This window comes from Watersipora subatra, chromosome 2, assembly GCF_963576615.1.
Source record: "Watersipora subatra chromosome 2, tzWatSuba1.1, whole genome shotgun sequence".
Lineage (NCBI taxonomy): Eukaryota > Metazoa > Bryozoa > Gymnolaemata > Cheilostomatida > Watersiporidae > Watersipora > Watersipora subatra.
This window is the reverse complement of record NC_088709.1, coordinates 36,306,198-36,322,475: the sequence shown is the minus strand read 5'-3', so window position 1 is coordinate 36,322,475 and position 16,278 is coordinate 36,306,198. Positions and strand designations below refer to the sequence as shown.

The window sequence follows — 16,278 nt, the reverse complement described above, 5'->3', positions numbered from 1 at the left end:
TCGGAGCCGAGCTCATATGTCCATTCTCTCATATCTCAAATCAATTTTTTATATAAAAATAACTAAATACAAATTAATCCATTCCCATATTTTGTAAAAATACCTCAAAACAAGATATTGCCGTAGAAAAATGTGTTTTTAATTGTTTTAAATCAACACCTAAACTCACCAAGTAACAAATACATATCTAGCCAAGTCTGCAATAAAATGTAGCATTATTATGAACAGTACTGCATGGAGTTCTTACCTTCCAGACAGATGGTAGTGGCTAATGTGGTGAGAGTGAGAGACTTTATAGCAACACGTTCAGTACGCTACACTTTTGTGACACTACATGACTTTAAAGGTTGACTTGCAACAAAATTCACATTACAGTTATTTGGTATCAAAAGATTCACCATGGTTTACTCTGTTGTGTTATAGGAGCCAAATATGTGGGAATGTGATTACAAGCTCTTAAAAGCTCAAAAACGAAAAGCCGCCGTAGATTGGAATCTCTTTATTTCTCTGACGTAGTCATTACATTCTGGTATCGTCTTGTCACGTAATGTTCTCACGTGAATTGAAAGGCCAATAAAAAGCTCAATATAAAACTTATTGTAGCACTAGTTTCTGACACACACTTCGGGTTTTACCGAAGACCCCGTATCAAATATAGATGCTCGCTACTTTACAGTCTTGTTTCGGCATTATCTAATTGTAAAGTCGTAATCTGATCATGTGACCCAATACTTCGCAAATATTTTCTGCAGCACTTTTCGATTATCACAGGTGACCAACAGGCTTGTCATGATTATCAGACAATGATATGTACTCCTTCAAGCTAAGGTTAAAAAGTTTGACAGATTTTTACGGTAAGTTATAAGATATCAGTGCTAAAAGTGACAGCATTACAATGACGATAAAACAGACGCGTAAGAACAATAGACATAGTTTTATTGAATGCGTGAAGTATATTTGTGAAAATATTTCGACGAATGAGGTTGCATGAAAGTGTAAACAGAAACCATCCTGTAACAACTACGTCACATTTGAGCCGTTTTGGAAAGCGAATCCAAACTACGGCGGTCTCGTGTGGTTGCGATTAATTGTTCGTTTTTTAGCTTTTAAGAGATTGTAATCACATTCCCATATATTTTGCACCTACAACACAACAGAGTAAGACATGGTGAATCTTATGATACCAAATAACTGTAATGTGAATTTTATTGCAAGTCTACCTTTAACTTAACTTAATGAACTTAGCTTACTCTGCGCACACTTAGAAACAAGTTTTAATATTACATTACTTTAAACTTAATTCTAACTTGGTCTATTTTCAGTTTTTTACTTTTCTTCCCTCTTGGCTCTTTTTGCCCCACTGTTTGCCCCACTGTTTGCCCCATTGTTTGACCTACTGTTTGACCCACTTTCATCTTCAATTCTATTCGGTCCTTTTCAAACTGGTCCGACAGGAAAGATGCTGTTCTCATAAGTGGCCTTTTGCATACTTGACTCGCCTCCAGTTGTATCGAGAACCAACTTGTATAATAATATCTCAAATTTGTCTCACATCTCAAGGTAAAAGTTTGCTCGGAATTTTCCTTGTTTTCCAAATTTCCTGTACGTTGTCATACTCATATGTCCAGGTATGACTGTACTGCAATCCAAATCTACTCGTTTAACAAGCCTTCACACTGTTCTACCTATTGTATTTGCAACTTCTTGTGAGTTCTCTCACACTAGTTACACTTTTGCTGGTTTTTAAAAAATTAGCTTCAAGTTATTTTGCTGCAAATCCTACAAGTAATTTGCTAAGAAGTACAATACAACATAATGTAAGTTAAATGTATTTGCTTACTTCTGCAAAGAGTAAAAGTTAATAGCTAGAGTTTTGAGAGAATATTACAGAATTTTTTTAAATCAGGGTTGAATTTTTTTCGGGAATTATTGAATTTATCTCAGACAGTTGGGAAAAATTGGTATTTATCGGTGAATACCATGAAAAAATGGAAAAAAGTAGTAAACTGCGTTTTGTAAGAAAAAAAGACAAATTTCAAAAATGTAACAGAGAAACATATGATTGTGTTCATCAACTTTTCAGGAAATAAAACTGTAAACACTGAACCAGTACCAGTTAATGACCTTATGTCAGTTCTATCACACAGGTTTTACAATTTAATAACCAAAAAACCTAAACTCATACTGCACTCGGAAGTTTAGCTCATTCCATCTACTTAAATAATAAGAATTGAATTTATTGTTACAATTAACCTGTTATTGATAAAATATTTCAATGAATTTAAATATTGGTTGCAAAAAATTTGCTCAAAAGGAGACTCCTACAATTTAATGCTCGCAGGTTGTCTAGTCATGATGTGTAATAAAGTGACAATTTTTTAATCGTAAAATTGCTAAAAACAGACAATAACTTCAAATTAATATCTAATAATGCTTTCAGCGCTCTTAGTTTCAGTGGAAATAGTTTAGTTAGGCCACAGAGAGACAGCAAGAAGCAGAGTAGTTTGAATTTATTGCTCTATTTCAACTTTTGATATTTTCCCCATTTATCCTGTCTATTTAGGGTAGACATGGATATATCTAGTGACATGTGTGTGTGTGTTCGACCATCTGAATTTGTGATTGGTGAAAAGACAAAAAGAGTATAAGTTTAACAAGCTATTTATTAGGTTACATATCTGTTGTTTCACATGGCGAATAACATATTGGCGAACAACATATCGGCATCTTCATGACTCCAACATATGCACCACACCGACCATCAAATTTGAATTCGGAGCGATATTTTTATTGATGTCGTATGGCGAGTAAAAGGCCGTATCAAGGGTATCAGGAAAATTTCATGTTTCACATTGAAAGGCGAAAAAACGCAAGACGGGCGTTGTAATGCGGGGTCCCCTGTATATGTTTTCCTATGATATTGAGCACCATTCAATCTTATAAGTGTGTACTTATTTGTGTCATCGTCAAAGTGACTCCAAAATAAAAGAAGTTGCTCAGGCTTCCAGATGCTTAGTTAAGCCTCAATGACAGCAGACGTTCTTATGACTATCTTCACCAGTACAGAGAAGAGATGAGCTCAGGTTGGTCATATCGGTTACCATACCTACAGCCTCAGTTATTCATCTGTATGTATTTCATCCACTCCTGTTTTAGGACTTCCTGTTGAGCCTGCAGTTTACCCCTCTATCGCTCCGTCCAAAGGCTGAGGATGTGCTCTCACCTGCCTATATTGAATATAATGGCGGGGGCTATGGCATTTTTCATGCTGATAAATGCTATTACCAAAAGACTGAACCTGACTCCATGTTGAATCGAAAGGGTTAGGCTGTTAAGCTCTATTTTGTTAGGTTGTGAGTATTGTAGGATGTTTGTACACAGTCTGGTTGTCATTTTGTTAGGTTGTGAGTATTGTAGAGTGTTCGTACACAGTATGGTTGTCATTTTGTTAGGTTGTGAGTATTGTAGGGTGTTCGTACACAGTCTGGTTTCATTTTGTTAGGTTTTGAGTAGTGTAGGGTGTTCGTACACAGTCTGGTCGTCATTGTATCGAAAACCATCAGTGTATTTTCAAATTTGCGTCTTGGCGTTAAGTTACAATGGTAAGAGCAGTATTTTATAATTTACTAGCTGCATTACCCGTCTACAGGAGCAGATTCATGGGCAGCATAAGGTTTATTGAGAGTTGGCTTTCATACCGTAAAACAACTCCAAATATGCAGTTACATTTCCCTCTCTCCATCTCTCCCTCTTTCCTCTCTCTCCCTCTCTCCCCCTCTCTCCATCTCTCTCTCCCTCTTTCCCCTCTCTCCGTCTCTCCCCTCTCTCTCCTCTCTCTCCCTCCCTCTTTCTCTCCCTCTCTCTCCCCCCCTCTCCTCCTCGCTCTCTCTCTCCTTCTCTCCCTCTCTCCGTCTCTCCCCTCTCTCTCCCTCCCTTTTCCCCCTCTCTCTCCCTCCCTCTTTCTCCTCGCTCCTCTTTCTCTCTCCCTCCCTCTCCCTCCTCTTTCCCCCTCGCTCTCCCTCTCTCTCCCCTTCTCTCTCTCCCCTCTCTCCCTCCCTCTTCCCCCTTTCTCTCTCTCCCCCCCCCCCCTCTCCTCCTCGCTCTCCCTCTCTCTCCCCTTCTCTCCCTCCCCTCTCTCTCTCCCTCCCTCTTTCTCTCCCTCTCTCTCTCCCCCCTCTCCTCCTCGCTCTCTCTCTCCTTCTCTCCCTCTTTCCCCTCTCTCCCTCCCTCTTCCCCTCCCTCTCTCTCTCTCCCCCTCTCCTCCTCTCCCTCTCTTTCTCCCCCCCCCCTCTCCTCCTCCCTCTCTCTCTCTCCCTTTCTCTCTCCCTCTCTCTCCCTCTCTCTCTCTCCCTTAGTTCAACGCAACACATGCGGATAGACAACATTTTTGGTTTTTCTGTCGGGCGTATGAAGAAACAGTTTTCGGCGTGTGCCTACTTTTGAGCAGGCGACGTATAGCTGGTCATGGCTGATGCAGGGTGACAGTAAGTCGATAGCAGCTGCTCTCTTTCTTTTCACAATAGCGTATCGCAACCCTCGGAGTACTCGTGAAAGTTCTGTAATAGTAAGTTACAGTAGGCTTACTCGTAGCTGGAAAAAAATTAATAACTCGGCTGCTGAAGGAAATAAACATGACCCACTATCATGAACAGCGGCAAATCCAACGTTATTAAGTAGTGGAGATGTGGCAATTCATAGACAATACAACGTCGTATAAGAAACGCTTACCTTTTTGATGTGGAAATTTAGTAGGTGAGAAATGCGTTTTTCCAGTGGCTCCAAGAAACAAACGTTTACGTGACCTTCTCGGTACACGTTGGCAGTAAATATTAATTGCATGTAAATAACTACTCGTTAATTTATTTTATTTAATGAATAGTACATTTGTATAGCTGTATAGACACCTTTGTATAGGCTGCAGAACTCAGGAAAGGTGTTTTTAACACGACAGAAAATTTGCCGTTTAAAAAGCGTGCTAACCGGGGATTTCGGTTAATGCGCTCGAGCGGTGAAAGAAAAACAACAGAATCGCCACACCTTTATATAAGCCGCTTGGCTCAAATCGTCAGAGAAAAGTAGCGGCTAATAGTCCATATTACGAAATTACGATAATTAGTACTATTAATTAATTCGGTTGGCTTCGTTCGACCGAATGGAAAAAGAAAGACCGCTCTATAATTTATTTACCGTTACTACACATATTAATTCAGTTCGCTTCGTACGACCGAAATTCGTACGACGATAAAAGAAAAGACCGCTCTATAAGGCGGACAGACAGATACACAGATAGATAGACAACGATTGCCGTTTATATAGTAGATCATCTTTCACTAGTGCAGAGAAATTTTTGAATTACCGATTTATTAGTGTCTTAGCGCTATAGCAACATGGCAAAGTTTTTGAGAAATGCTGCTGCAGACTTTACTAGCCCTTAGTTAGATGGTTCAGAACAGGTAACAGTTTCAATGATAATCTTTATAGTAATCGTTACACTAGTTCAGATTTGGATAGTTTGCAGTGCTTAGGTCTTGCCATGCCTAGTCGTCAAATGTTGCAAATATTTGTAGAGCTGAAGACGGAGTGTTTCAAGGTCATGGCTGAGTCAAGTGCTGATGTGCTTCGCCCTCAGCGCAAGAGTTTCGTGTCTGGATGTCAGATGAAAAATGTTGCTGTCTCAGAATCTGGTGACAAGAATGCTGGCAGCGGAAGGTCCAATGTATCCAATCAGAAACGTAGCAATGAAAACCTTGACAGGTATGTGCAATCAGACAGGTATGTGCTATCAGACAGGTATGTGCTATCAGACAGGTATGGGCTATCAGACAGGTATGGGCTATCAGACAGGTATGGGCTATCAGACAGGTATGGGCTATCAGACAGGTATGGGCTATCAGGCAGGTATGGGCTATCAGGCAGGTATGGGCTATCAGGCAGGTATGGGCTATCGGGCCGATATGGGCTATCGGGCCGATATGGGCTATCGGGCCGATATGGCTATCGGGCCGGTATGGGCTATCGGGCCGGTATGGGCTATCGGGCCGGTATGGGCTATCGGGCCGGTATGGGCTATCGGGCCGGTATGGGCTATCGGGCCGGTATGGGCTATCGGGCAGGTATTGGCTATCGGGCAGGTATTGGCTATCGGGCAGGTATTGGCTATCGGGCAGGTATTGGCTATCGGGCAGGTATTGGCTATCGGGCAGGTATTGGCTATCGGGCAGGTATTGGCTATCGGGCAGGTATTGGCTATCGGGCAGGTATTGGCTATCGGGCAGGTATTGGCTATCGGGCAGGTATTGGCTATCGGGCAGGTATTGGCTATCGGGCAGGTATTGGCTATCGGGCAGGTATTGGCTATCGGGCAGGTATTGGCTATCAGACGTGTGCGCATATGTGCCCATTAGTGTTTGTATTAATAGGAAATATAAGGGCAAATGGTAGATTTGTGGTAAATGTTTGTGGTCTTCATTTGTCAGCTCTCAGCTTTTGTAGTATAAAAGCTTTTCTTTAGGGTCATTGTGGCCAAGAGACTACATTTCTCTCTGGGCAATCAGTATTAGCATTGTTAAAGTTGAACGTTGTAGTAGATGCGATGGCACATGGTATGTATTTGTTTGGTTGTACTTCCTATACCGTTCAAGCGTTTTATGTTCTCAACTGTTGAAGCCTTTAAATGGGTTACTAAAGATTAATGTAAATCTACCCAACGTTCCCATCTGAGAACTCCTTACATAAAAAAGTTTCAAGTTATTATTCTCTCTCTTAATAATATTTGCTCCATTGAGTGTGGCTTTCATATACGCCGCAAAGCACCGGCGACAGCACTGCAGGCTATCAGCGGTGAAATGTGAACTTATACGCCAGGTACCGCCGAGTACCACCGGTAGTTGCCGATGAACAACGCAAGAGTTTTGCGCTGTTCAAATTTCGCGAGGAGTCGCAGGCAAAACTTTTTCGAAGTGCAATTTACAGGTGAAGGTCACCATTATCGAAACGGCGTGGCGAGCGAACCTTTTTTATGCTGTTATTAGCTATGCAGCTTTATGTGAACCGAAGCCGCCTAGCGTCGCAAGCGTTTTGCTGTCCAAGATTACTGCCTCGGTCTCGCAGTCGATATGGAAACCAGGTTTTAGTTGTAAAAATTTGTCACTGTCCATACTGCTTATCAGAGTGAACTATTTGATTGTTGAGAGGTCCTTCACCCCTAAGAGTGAGTCTTCTGGCTGAAAATATATTATCGGCCAGTTCTTATTAGCTTGCTAAAATAACAATCTAGGTTTAAATTTCATTGATCATATTTGCTTTTTGACCATCTACATCGATGCTGTTATTCGTTCTAATGTTATATTCAACAGTTCTCAATAATTCTTGAGGTCATCTGCTAGCTACATATAACCATTGCAAATACGTATATTGTCTATATAGAGTTATTTACTATACTGCATTTAACACATCGTAGTGTTCCTTGATACATTGGCAATTATTCCATAGGTTTGATTAAACAAATGTCAATTACACAATATCTACATGTAAGTTCTACCGAAAAGGCTCTTGAGGGTCATTCAATTACTAACAGTTTATTTGCGATTGCAGGCCTCGTTCAGTTCCAACTGGGGAGCGCAAAATAGGCAGTGGACGAATAGCATTAGAGAGATCTGATAGCCGAGGCTCTAGCGAGAAAGGTAAAAGCTCAGCATACTGGTCGGTTTCGCCTGCCAGCTCAGCATACTCGTCAGTTTCTCCTGCCAGCTCAGCATTCTTGTCAGTTTCACCTGCCAGCTCAGCATACTCATCAGTTTCACCTGCCAGCTCACCATACTGGTCAGTTTCACCTGCCAGCCCAGCATACTCGTCAGTTTCACCTGCCAGCTCAGGATACTCGTCAGTTTCTCCTGCCAGCTCAGCATTCTTGTCAGTTTCGCCTGCCAGCTCAGCATACTCATCAGTTTCACCTGCCAGCTCACCATACTGGTCGGTTTCACCTGCCAGCTCAGCATACTCGTCAGTTTCATCTGCCAGCTCAGCATCCTTGTCTGTTTCACCTGCCAGCTCGGCATTCTTGTTAGTTTCACCTGCCATCTCAGCATTCTTGTTAGTTTCACCTGCCAGCTCAGCATACTCGTCAGTTTCACTTGCCAGCTCAGCATACTCGTCAGTTTCACCTCCCAGCTCAGCATTCTTGTTCGTTTCACCTGCCATCTCAGCATTCTTGTTAGTTTCACCTGCCAGCTCAGCATACTCGTCAGTTTCACTTGCCAGCTCAGCATACTCGTCAGTTTCACCTCCCAGCTCAGCATTCTTGTTCGTTTCACCTGCCATCTCAACATTCTTGTTAGTTTCACCTGCCAGCTCAGCATTCTTGTTCGTTTCACCTGCCATCTCAACATTCTTGTTAGTTTCACCTGCCAGCTCAGCATTTTTGTTAGTTTCACCTGCCAGCTCAGCTTTCTTGTTAGTTTCACCTGCCAGCTCAGCATACTCAGTCAGTTTAATCTGGCACATTATTTTCATGTTAGATAAATTCTATCTCTAATGACAAGAATGGATGATTTCAGTGCCTCTTGTGATGTGTTGTAATTCTGTATTATTACTCGGTCACGTTTGGACTATATCAACATTCATAATAGCTCAATGCCAACAAACATGTGTTAATTGCTGTCTTCGGCCATGTACCGGCTTGTCATCAGTGGATTCATCATGCATCAGTTCACTATCAACAGTCATAAAATTAATTGAATCTCACCATTCTCAAGACAACATATTATATGTATACCCATCAACAAGTATTGGGGGGCATAAGTGTCACCAGTCTCAAGACAACATATAATTATGGTATACCCATCAACAAGTATTGGGGGGCATAAGGGTCACCAGTCTCAAGACAACATATAATTATGGTATACCGATCAACAAGTATTGGGGGGCATAAGGGTCACCAGTCTCAAGACAACATATAATATGTATACCCATCGACAAGCATTGGGGGACATAAGTGTCGCGGGTCTCAAGACAACATATAATAGGTATACCCATCAACAAGTATTGGGGGCATAAGTGTCACCAGTCTCAAGACAACATATAATATGTATACCCATCAACAAGCATTGGGGGGCATAAGTGTCACCAGTCTCAAGACAACATATTATATGTATACGCATCAACAAGTAATTGGGGGGCATAAGTGTCACTGGTCTCAAGACAACATATAATATGTATACCCATCAACAAGTAATTGAGGGGCATAAGTGTCACCAGTCTCAAGACAACATATAATATGTATATCCATCAACAAGTAATTGGGGGGCATACGTGTCACCAGTCTCAAGACAACATATCATATACATATCCATCAACAAGTAGTTGGGGGACAGATGCTATCCAGAATTTTAGTATTTGTGATGAGTTGTAATGAAGGGTGTACCAGTGGTACTTACCTTCACTCCGAGAATATCATGTCTTTGGCCATTGAGGAATAAAACATTTCACCTGTGTTGTTTGCTAAAATAGTAACTAATTCTGTCTGTATTTGTAGGTACATCCGGTCGGGAGAAATCGATACGACATCCAAATGGCGCTGACAAGTTGAACAATTGGCGACAGCGGAAGAGTGAAGAGGAAAGTCGGATAGTTAACAGTCATGGAGAAGTAAAGGAAGATGGACGCTCAAGGGAGCAGCGATCTACAGCTTTCAGCTACCATAAGCGATATAATGGTGAGAGCATTTTACATAAATTTATGTATATCCAGGTCGACTGCAATGAATTTGTAATGTGGCGAACATCTGTGTGTTTAGAATTTTGAGGTTAATTTCAGAAGCCTGGTAGCTTAAGGTAGATATTATGGAAGAATAGTTTCATTTATGCATTGTTTTACTATCAACTTAAGAGAGAATTACACTTGATAAGAGAACCACTACTTTTTAGCATTTGCTAGTGTTTGATCGACTGCGTCTTACTAAGAATTATAACACAATGAGAGAGAACAACTTCCAATGAAGAGTTGCTTATTTAGATCCTAATCCCGAGTGGTTTGACGAGGAGGTTGCACAGACAGATACAATTGAGCTGATGGGATTTGAAGGACACCAGGAGAAAATTGAAAAAAGAGAGAAAAGAGAAAAAGAGCGAAAGAAGAAAAGGGAGGCAAAAGTAAGTCAGTCTTTGTTTGATGTTGTAAGAATGTAGGTAGTCATTTTAGATTAGTCATATTAGGTAGTCATATTAGGTAGGTAGTGTTCTTTCTGTGACGCCTCACATACATTTTACTAATTACATACTCTTCTAACTTGATAATGGAAACAGCAAAATATATTAATGTTTATCGTATTATCTTCTATCTCAGTTTCTTGATATGCTTAGTTTTTAATCAAAAGCAACTATCTTTTCTAGAGTCATTTAAGCTCTGTATTGGTTTTGTTTTAGTAAATGACGTTTGTTGATTTCTTATACTGTTTCGTAAGAATGATACTTTGCAATGGACATTGTATCATGCATGCGAGTTTGGGTCTGTCAACCACCCTGGTTGTAAGCCTTATAGTGTGTAATATACATGTATATGCTGTACTAGGTAAAGTTGGTGCATCAAATAGCAATGACACCGTGCAAGCTCTTATGCCGTTTTCGCTCTTTGTTTTCTGTGTAATAGAATGCAGAGAAGCAGAAAGATGGTGTCACTAAAGTTGAGCAAGTTCAAATGGTCAAGCCAATAGCTTTTGATGACTCCGAGTCTGCTGCCATTACAGAGGCAGGCAAGACAGAGGACATCTTTGATTTCGATGCATTCATGATGAAGGAAATGGGTGGCTCTTCTGATGTGAGTTGTCCTCTCATGCTAAGGCAACCCACTTAGGACTTAACATTTGTGTTAGATTTAAAAGAACAAAAGTGAACTTAACAGAATAGTCATCTGATCTTAAAATAAGGTGGTTTAGCATTTAGGAACACCAGTCCAAAGTCTCAGGCACTTTGAATATATGGTGTGTTGTCATGCGATTTTATATCAATTATTTTATAACGGTACCTTGTGGCATGCTAGCCATTTTTGGATGCATGCTATTATGGTATTTAGAAGCTGTTAACAACATCTCTTTTTTGTCTGAAAAAGTAACCATCTGGTATAAACAGTGTGTGGAGAGAACAGTGTGTGGAGTTGTTCATCATGGTACTAACCACCAAATCAGAATTCCCTACACATAGGCATTTATAAAACATACCGTAAAACCCCTATTTGAGCATCACTTCTATTTGAGCATCCCTTCTATTTGACCGTCACCTCTATTTGACCGTCACCTCTATTTGACCGTCACCTCTATTTGATCGTCACCCCTATTTGACTGTCACCCTTATTTGACCGTCACTCTTATTTGACCGCTGCTGTGAGAGGAGAATTAAAGAATGGAGCGCCACTCTCTAATTGAATGCCACCTCTATTTGACCGCCACTTTGACAATATTTGATTTTTACCAACCCATAATATTAAGTGATCAGTAGAAAAGTCTCCACAAAATTGTATTAATAATGAATTGTTTACATCAGTAACAATTAATTCTATTGTTGTTGAATTCCAAAGCTTTTCATTTTTTTGTTACAAGTTTAAAAGCAACACTATAGAAATAATTAATACCTGTCTCAGGCTAATGGAAGTTCCTTGTTTACCACGGTCTTGATACTTGGAAGTGCAGTATATAAAAATGGTTTACATTTACAATGGTAGATAAACGACAAGTTTTAGAGTAAAGGTTGTGTTTAGCGAGCAAAACTTTTACCGTTCGAAACGCACTGCTTGAAATTTGCTCTGCTAAAAATTGTTAGTTAGCTAGTATTAACTAGTTCAGCAATGCAAAAAAAGTCAAAGTCAGAAGACATTGTGGAAGGTAATGAACCACCAGAAATTTTTATTCCATCGGAAGCAACATTCAGAACGCAGCTATTCGAGCAAATGATGCAAATATTTTTTCTTTTAAAGACGTTAATTTTGTTTCTGCATGTAATATAAGTATGGCGCTTTTATTTCACTTGTTCATCAATATATATTTGTAACATTTGATAGATTATCGTTATATAATCTATAAGCTTGCAGATTTATAGCGTATTATTTAATACCATCATCGCGGTAATCTGCTCGTAACTCATCTTCTATTGTACATAAAAGGCTAGTTTTGGCTGCAAACTGTCGGAAACATATCAATGGGTGCAATGAGCTTTTATGCAACACTGTTAAATATAGATATAAGATAAAAATGTGTCTTCAAATTTAGAATGAAATGAAAATTAAATAAGTGAACAAATTGCAAAGCAGGACACTGGCAATAATATCATCACGGGTTGATTGCAAGCAATACATAGTTAGAATATTTAGATAGATAGAAAATTCTGACGAGCCATTAGAAATATACAACACCAGCTTCCATTTGAATGCCACCTTTAATTGACCGCCACTATTATAGAGGAAAGGTTGAAAAATAGAGCGCCATGGCGTTCAATTAGAGGTTTCACAGTAGATATGTGAGATTCGGCATAATTGCACATAATTGTGGTAAATCATATATGAACATACATGTATATGAAGCTGCTACCTGTGTTCTGATTAAAATAAGTAAAACAAAGCAAGCATACCGTCTATTACTATAATGGAATCGCTAGCTAGGAAGACGCATTAAAATAGCAAATGTGTTTTAATTAATTTAGTTATAATAATTTGCTTTTATATAAATATGGCAATTACCAAGTTCTGGTTATTTGTAGACAAATCCAGCATTTTTATTTATTAAAAAAACAAATGGAATTAATATCTCTTTAAACTCATTAAGCGTTGTCAAAGGAATATAATGCTTGTCGTTAGTCTGCTGAGATTTGACAGTGCTCAATTAAGGCAAATGTTGAGCTGACTGAGCACGCCTAGCAAAGTCTTTATACTATAAAATTTACAACAACTTTAATTGTTTTTTTTAGTTTCTTCCTATTACCATTCCTGAGTTTTGCCTTCTAAAATGATGTTCCACTATTTTAATTGTAAGCCATGGTCTCATCCATTCTTCTCAGTGTATAATACTAGTAAAGCTGTATTGCATTTGTGTCAAAGAATGTCCTATGGACTTGTAAACCGTGATAATCAAATAGTATCTTGACTAGTTAGTATGTTCAACTGTTTCTCTCATTAACATAGCACCTTCGTCAGCCCATTGTCAATGCCGTGAGTTCAGCTGATACGTCCTCTAGTCGATTTAGCCAGTGGTTTAATAAACAACCTCCATGTTCCAACACTTCTATAGATGATCTTGGACTTTCTGACTCTTCTACGAGTTTCTTACCTGGTGAGTAATATGGGTAGGCGTTCTCAACCCTTTCACTGCCAAGCATGTACGAATTCAGGTATTGGCCTGGTGCCAGGCATTTTCCTGAAAATATCTGATTTTGTAGCATGATACATATTCACAATTTTTTCAATTCTATGCCTCATTTAGTTTAGGATTGTTACATATTTTATGTTGCTAACATGTTTACGGACATAACTAGCAAAAAATTGCTATTTAGCTATATTATATGGCTTGCTATAGCTATGTGAAGCTATAATTTTAAATACGACCAGATGTTTGGTACATAAGTCAAATGTCAATGATTTGAATTTGTTACAGGCTTGTTTATTTCATGTGTAATTTATTTAGCTAGCATTTTCAAAGTATAAGCAATAAAAAATAATTTAGTTTTGTTTTGGATAGTGCTAAAGTTACTTTTAGCTATATTGAGCAAAGGACACTTTCAAAATTTGACACTTTTCAATGCACTTAACTGTAAATGATTACACACTTTACAAATGAATTTTGCAACTTATATGTTACTGAAACAACTTAGTTACAAAATGAATATCAACGGAAACAGCTCTTTACATGAACGTAATGCTATTTCACTACGTCAGCGAGTAAAGTCTTTTTGAGTGTGGTATTTCTGGAATCGGGGCACTGGGCATAGGGCAATGGTTACGCCTTTACCATCTTTACATTGTCCACATCCAAAGCTGGTTTGTCGTCTCTTGGGTCCAGTACGGGAAGAACTACACACAAAGCATTTTGGTCTAAAAATTTTCTCGACATGTCTAGTCATGAAGTGGTGCTCAGTGAGGCGAGCTTGCAAGTTGAACGTGATTGAATTATCTATACTGCCACAACCTTTGTAGGCATTCGGGTTAGATGGTAGATGTTAGATGGTAGCGTGCTGCATAAAGCGTAGCGTGATGGTAGCTGTGAGATGGTAGCATGAAGTAGTGAGATGGTAGCGTGAAGTAGTTAGATGGTAGCGTGAAGTAGTTTGATGGTAGCATGAAGTAGTGAGATGGTAACGTGAAGTAGTTAGATGGAAGCGTGAAGTAGTGAGATGGAAGCGAGAAGTAGTTAGATGGTAGCGTGAAGTAGTGAGATGGTAGCGTGAAGTAGTCAGATGGTAGCGTGAAGTAGTGAGATGGTAGCATGAAGTAGTTCGATGGAAGCGTGAAGTAGTTAGATGGTAGCGTGAAGTAGTTAGATGGTAGCGTGAAGTAGTGAGATGGTAGCGTGAAGTAGTTAGATGGTAGCGTTAAGTAGTTAGATGGTAGCGTGAAGTAGTTAGATGGTAGCGTGAAGTAGTTAGATGGTAGCGTGAAGTAGTTAGATGGTAGCGTGAAGTAGTTAGATGGCAGCGTGAAGTAGTGAGATGGTAACGTGAAGTAGTTAGATGGTAGCGTGAAGTAGTTAGATGGTAGCGTGAAGTAGTTAGATGGTAGCGTGAAGTAGTTAGATGGTAGCGTGAAGTAGTTAGATGGTAGCGTGAAGTAGTTAGATGGTAGCATGGAGTAGTTAGATGGTAGCATGAAGTAGTGAGATGGTAGCGTGAAGTAGTTAGATGGTAGCGTGAAGTAGTTAGATGGTAGCGTGAAGTAGTTAGATGGTAGCGTGAAGTAGTGAGATGGTAGCGTGAAGTAGTTAGATGGTAGCATGAAGTAGTGAGATGGTAGCGTGAAGTAGTGAGATGGTAACGTGAAGTAGTTAGATGGTAACGTGAAGTAGTTAGTTGGCTAAAAGCTGCATAAAGCTTTTGTGACCTTCTTTCTAAAAGCTTTCTAGATAATCCGCATCCAGAAGTGAATGCGGATTATCTATTTGGTAAAGAATTAATGCATTTACCAGTGCAGCTTCTTTTAGGAGATGATAAATTGCTTGGTACCATTTCTTTACTTGGTCCGGTATTGGTGGGTAAAGCATTTTTAGTTGAATACGTCAACACCACCCATTAAATCATTGTAATTTATTGCTACATTAGGTTTTTGAATAATTCTGAAACATTTGGGGCTATGCGGATGTCGTCTTCCTTTTTCACTACACCCCGCTTCATCAATATTTGATAAAAAATTAAGTCTGGCAGTGTCTTGCCATGTGCATGCAAGTAAATCATCTTTCCTCATAAATACTGGATTGTCACCCTTTGTCAACTTTAGGTTAGCTGGTTTTAGGGAGCTTGGCATGTGCTTTTTGGTAGTTCTTACTGTCCCACAGGCCCCAGTGTTCAGCTGTTGCAGTGCATCAAACAGATCTCAACTTGAATAAAAATTATCCATGTAAACATGCTGCCCACAATTTCAAAAATCATTTCCTAACAATCCGATTGCAACATTGTGGCCAAGGCCTTTGTTTTTGTCCACAGGGTTTTGCTCCTTCCCAGTGTAAACCTTATAGTCCAGTAAGTATCCTGTCTTACTTTCGCAGAGTAACCATATTTTTATGCCCCAACGTATTGGCTTATTTGGCATATATTTTCGAAAGAAAGTCCTCTCCTTGAACTTTTTCATCGTTTCATCTATGCTTAGTTCACGATGAGGTATGTAAGACTGTCTTGCATGAGGATTCAGCAAAGCAATTAAGAGAGATATCTTGTATAACGGATCATGTTCTGCTTGCTCTTTAGTTATTCGCTCTTCATTGTCGGAGAAATGTATGAATGTGTTCAGAAGTTGAAATCTGTTTCTTGGCATTACTGAATGACAACCTGGAGATTCATCTAAAAAATCACCAAAAGCCCAGTCATCTTTAATTTTTGGTTTTGAGATTAGACCCATTAGGATTTGCAAGCCCACATAAGCTGTGATTTCTTCAGCAGTGGTGCCTTGCCATTTGTTATATCGTGAATGTTAACCAAAGTCCATTGGGCCATCAAGAAACTGCAGAGCATAATTGTTTGTGTGGTTGGCTATCATTTCAAAGGCTTCCTCAGAGAATAATTGATAGAAATACTGTACAGGGTGTTTTTCTAC

The 16,278-nt window shown here is 39.6% G+C and overlaps 1 protein-coding gene across 3 annotated transcripts in view; it reads left to right on the top strand.

Annotated features, from left to right (window-relative positions):
- LOC137387270 (uncharacterized) overlaps positions 1–16,278 on the top strand; it is a 44,060-nt gene that overhangs the window by 9,745 nt on the left and 18,037 nt on the right. For 2 of the 3 annotated variants that reach the window (XM_068073617.1, XM_068073618.1), the window contains exons 4-10: positions 3,157–3,322; positions 5,568–5,754; positions 7,594–7,682; positions 9,533–9,712; positions 10,012–10,148; positions 10,645–10,812; positions 13,165–13,312. In XM_068073617.1, coding sequence (XP_067929718.1) covers positions 3,157–3,322; positions 5,568–5,754; positions 7,594–7,682; positions 9,533–9,712; positions 10,012–10,148; positions 10,645–10,812; positions 13,165–13,312 — 1,075 coding nt within the window. Of the gene's footprint in view, positions 1–771; positions 855–3,156; positions 3,323–5,567; positions 5,755–7,593; positions 7,683–9,532; positions 9,713–10,011; positions 10,149–10,644; positions 10,813–13,164; positions 13,313–16,278 lie in introns of all 3 variants that reach the window. The other variant, XM_068073619.1, reaches the window with a different exon arrangement.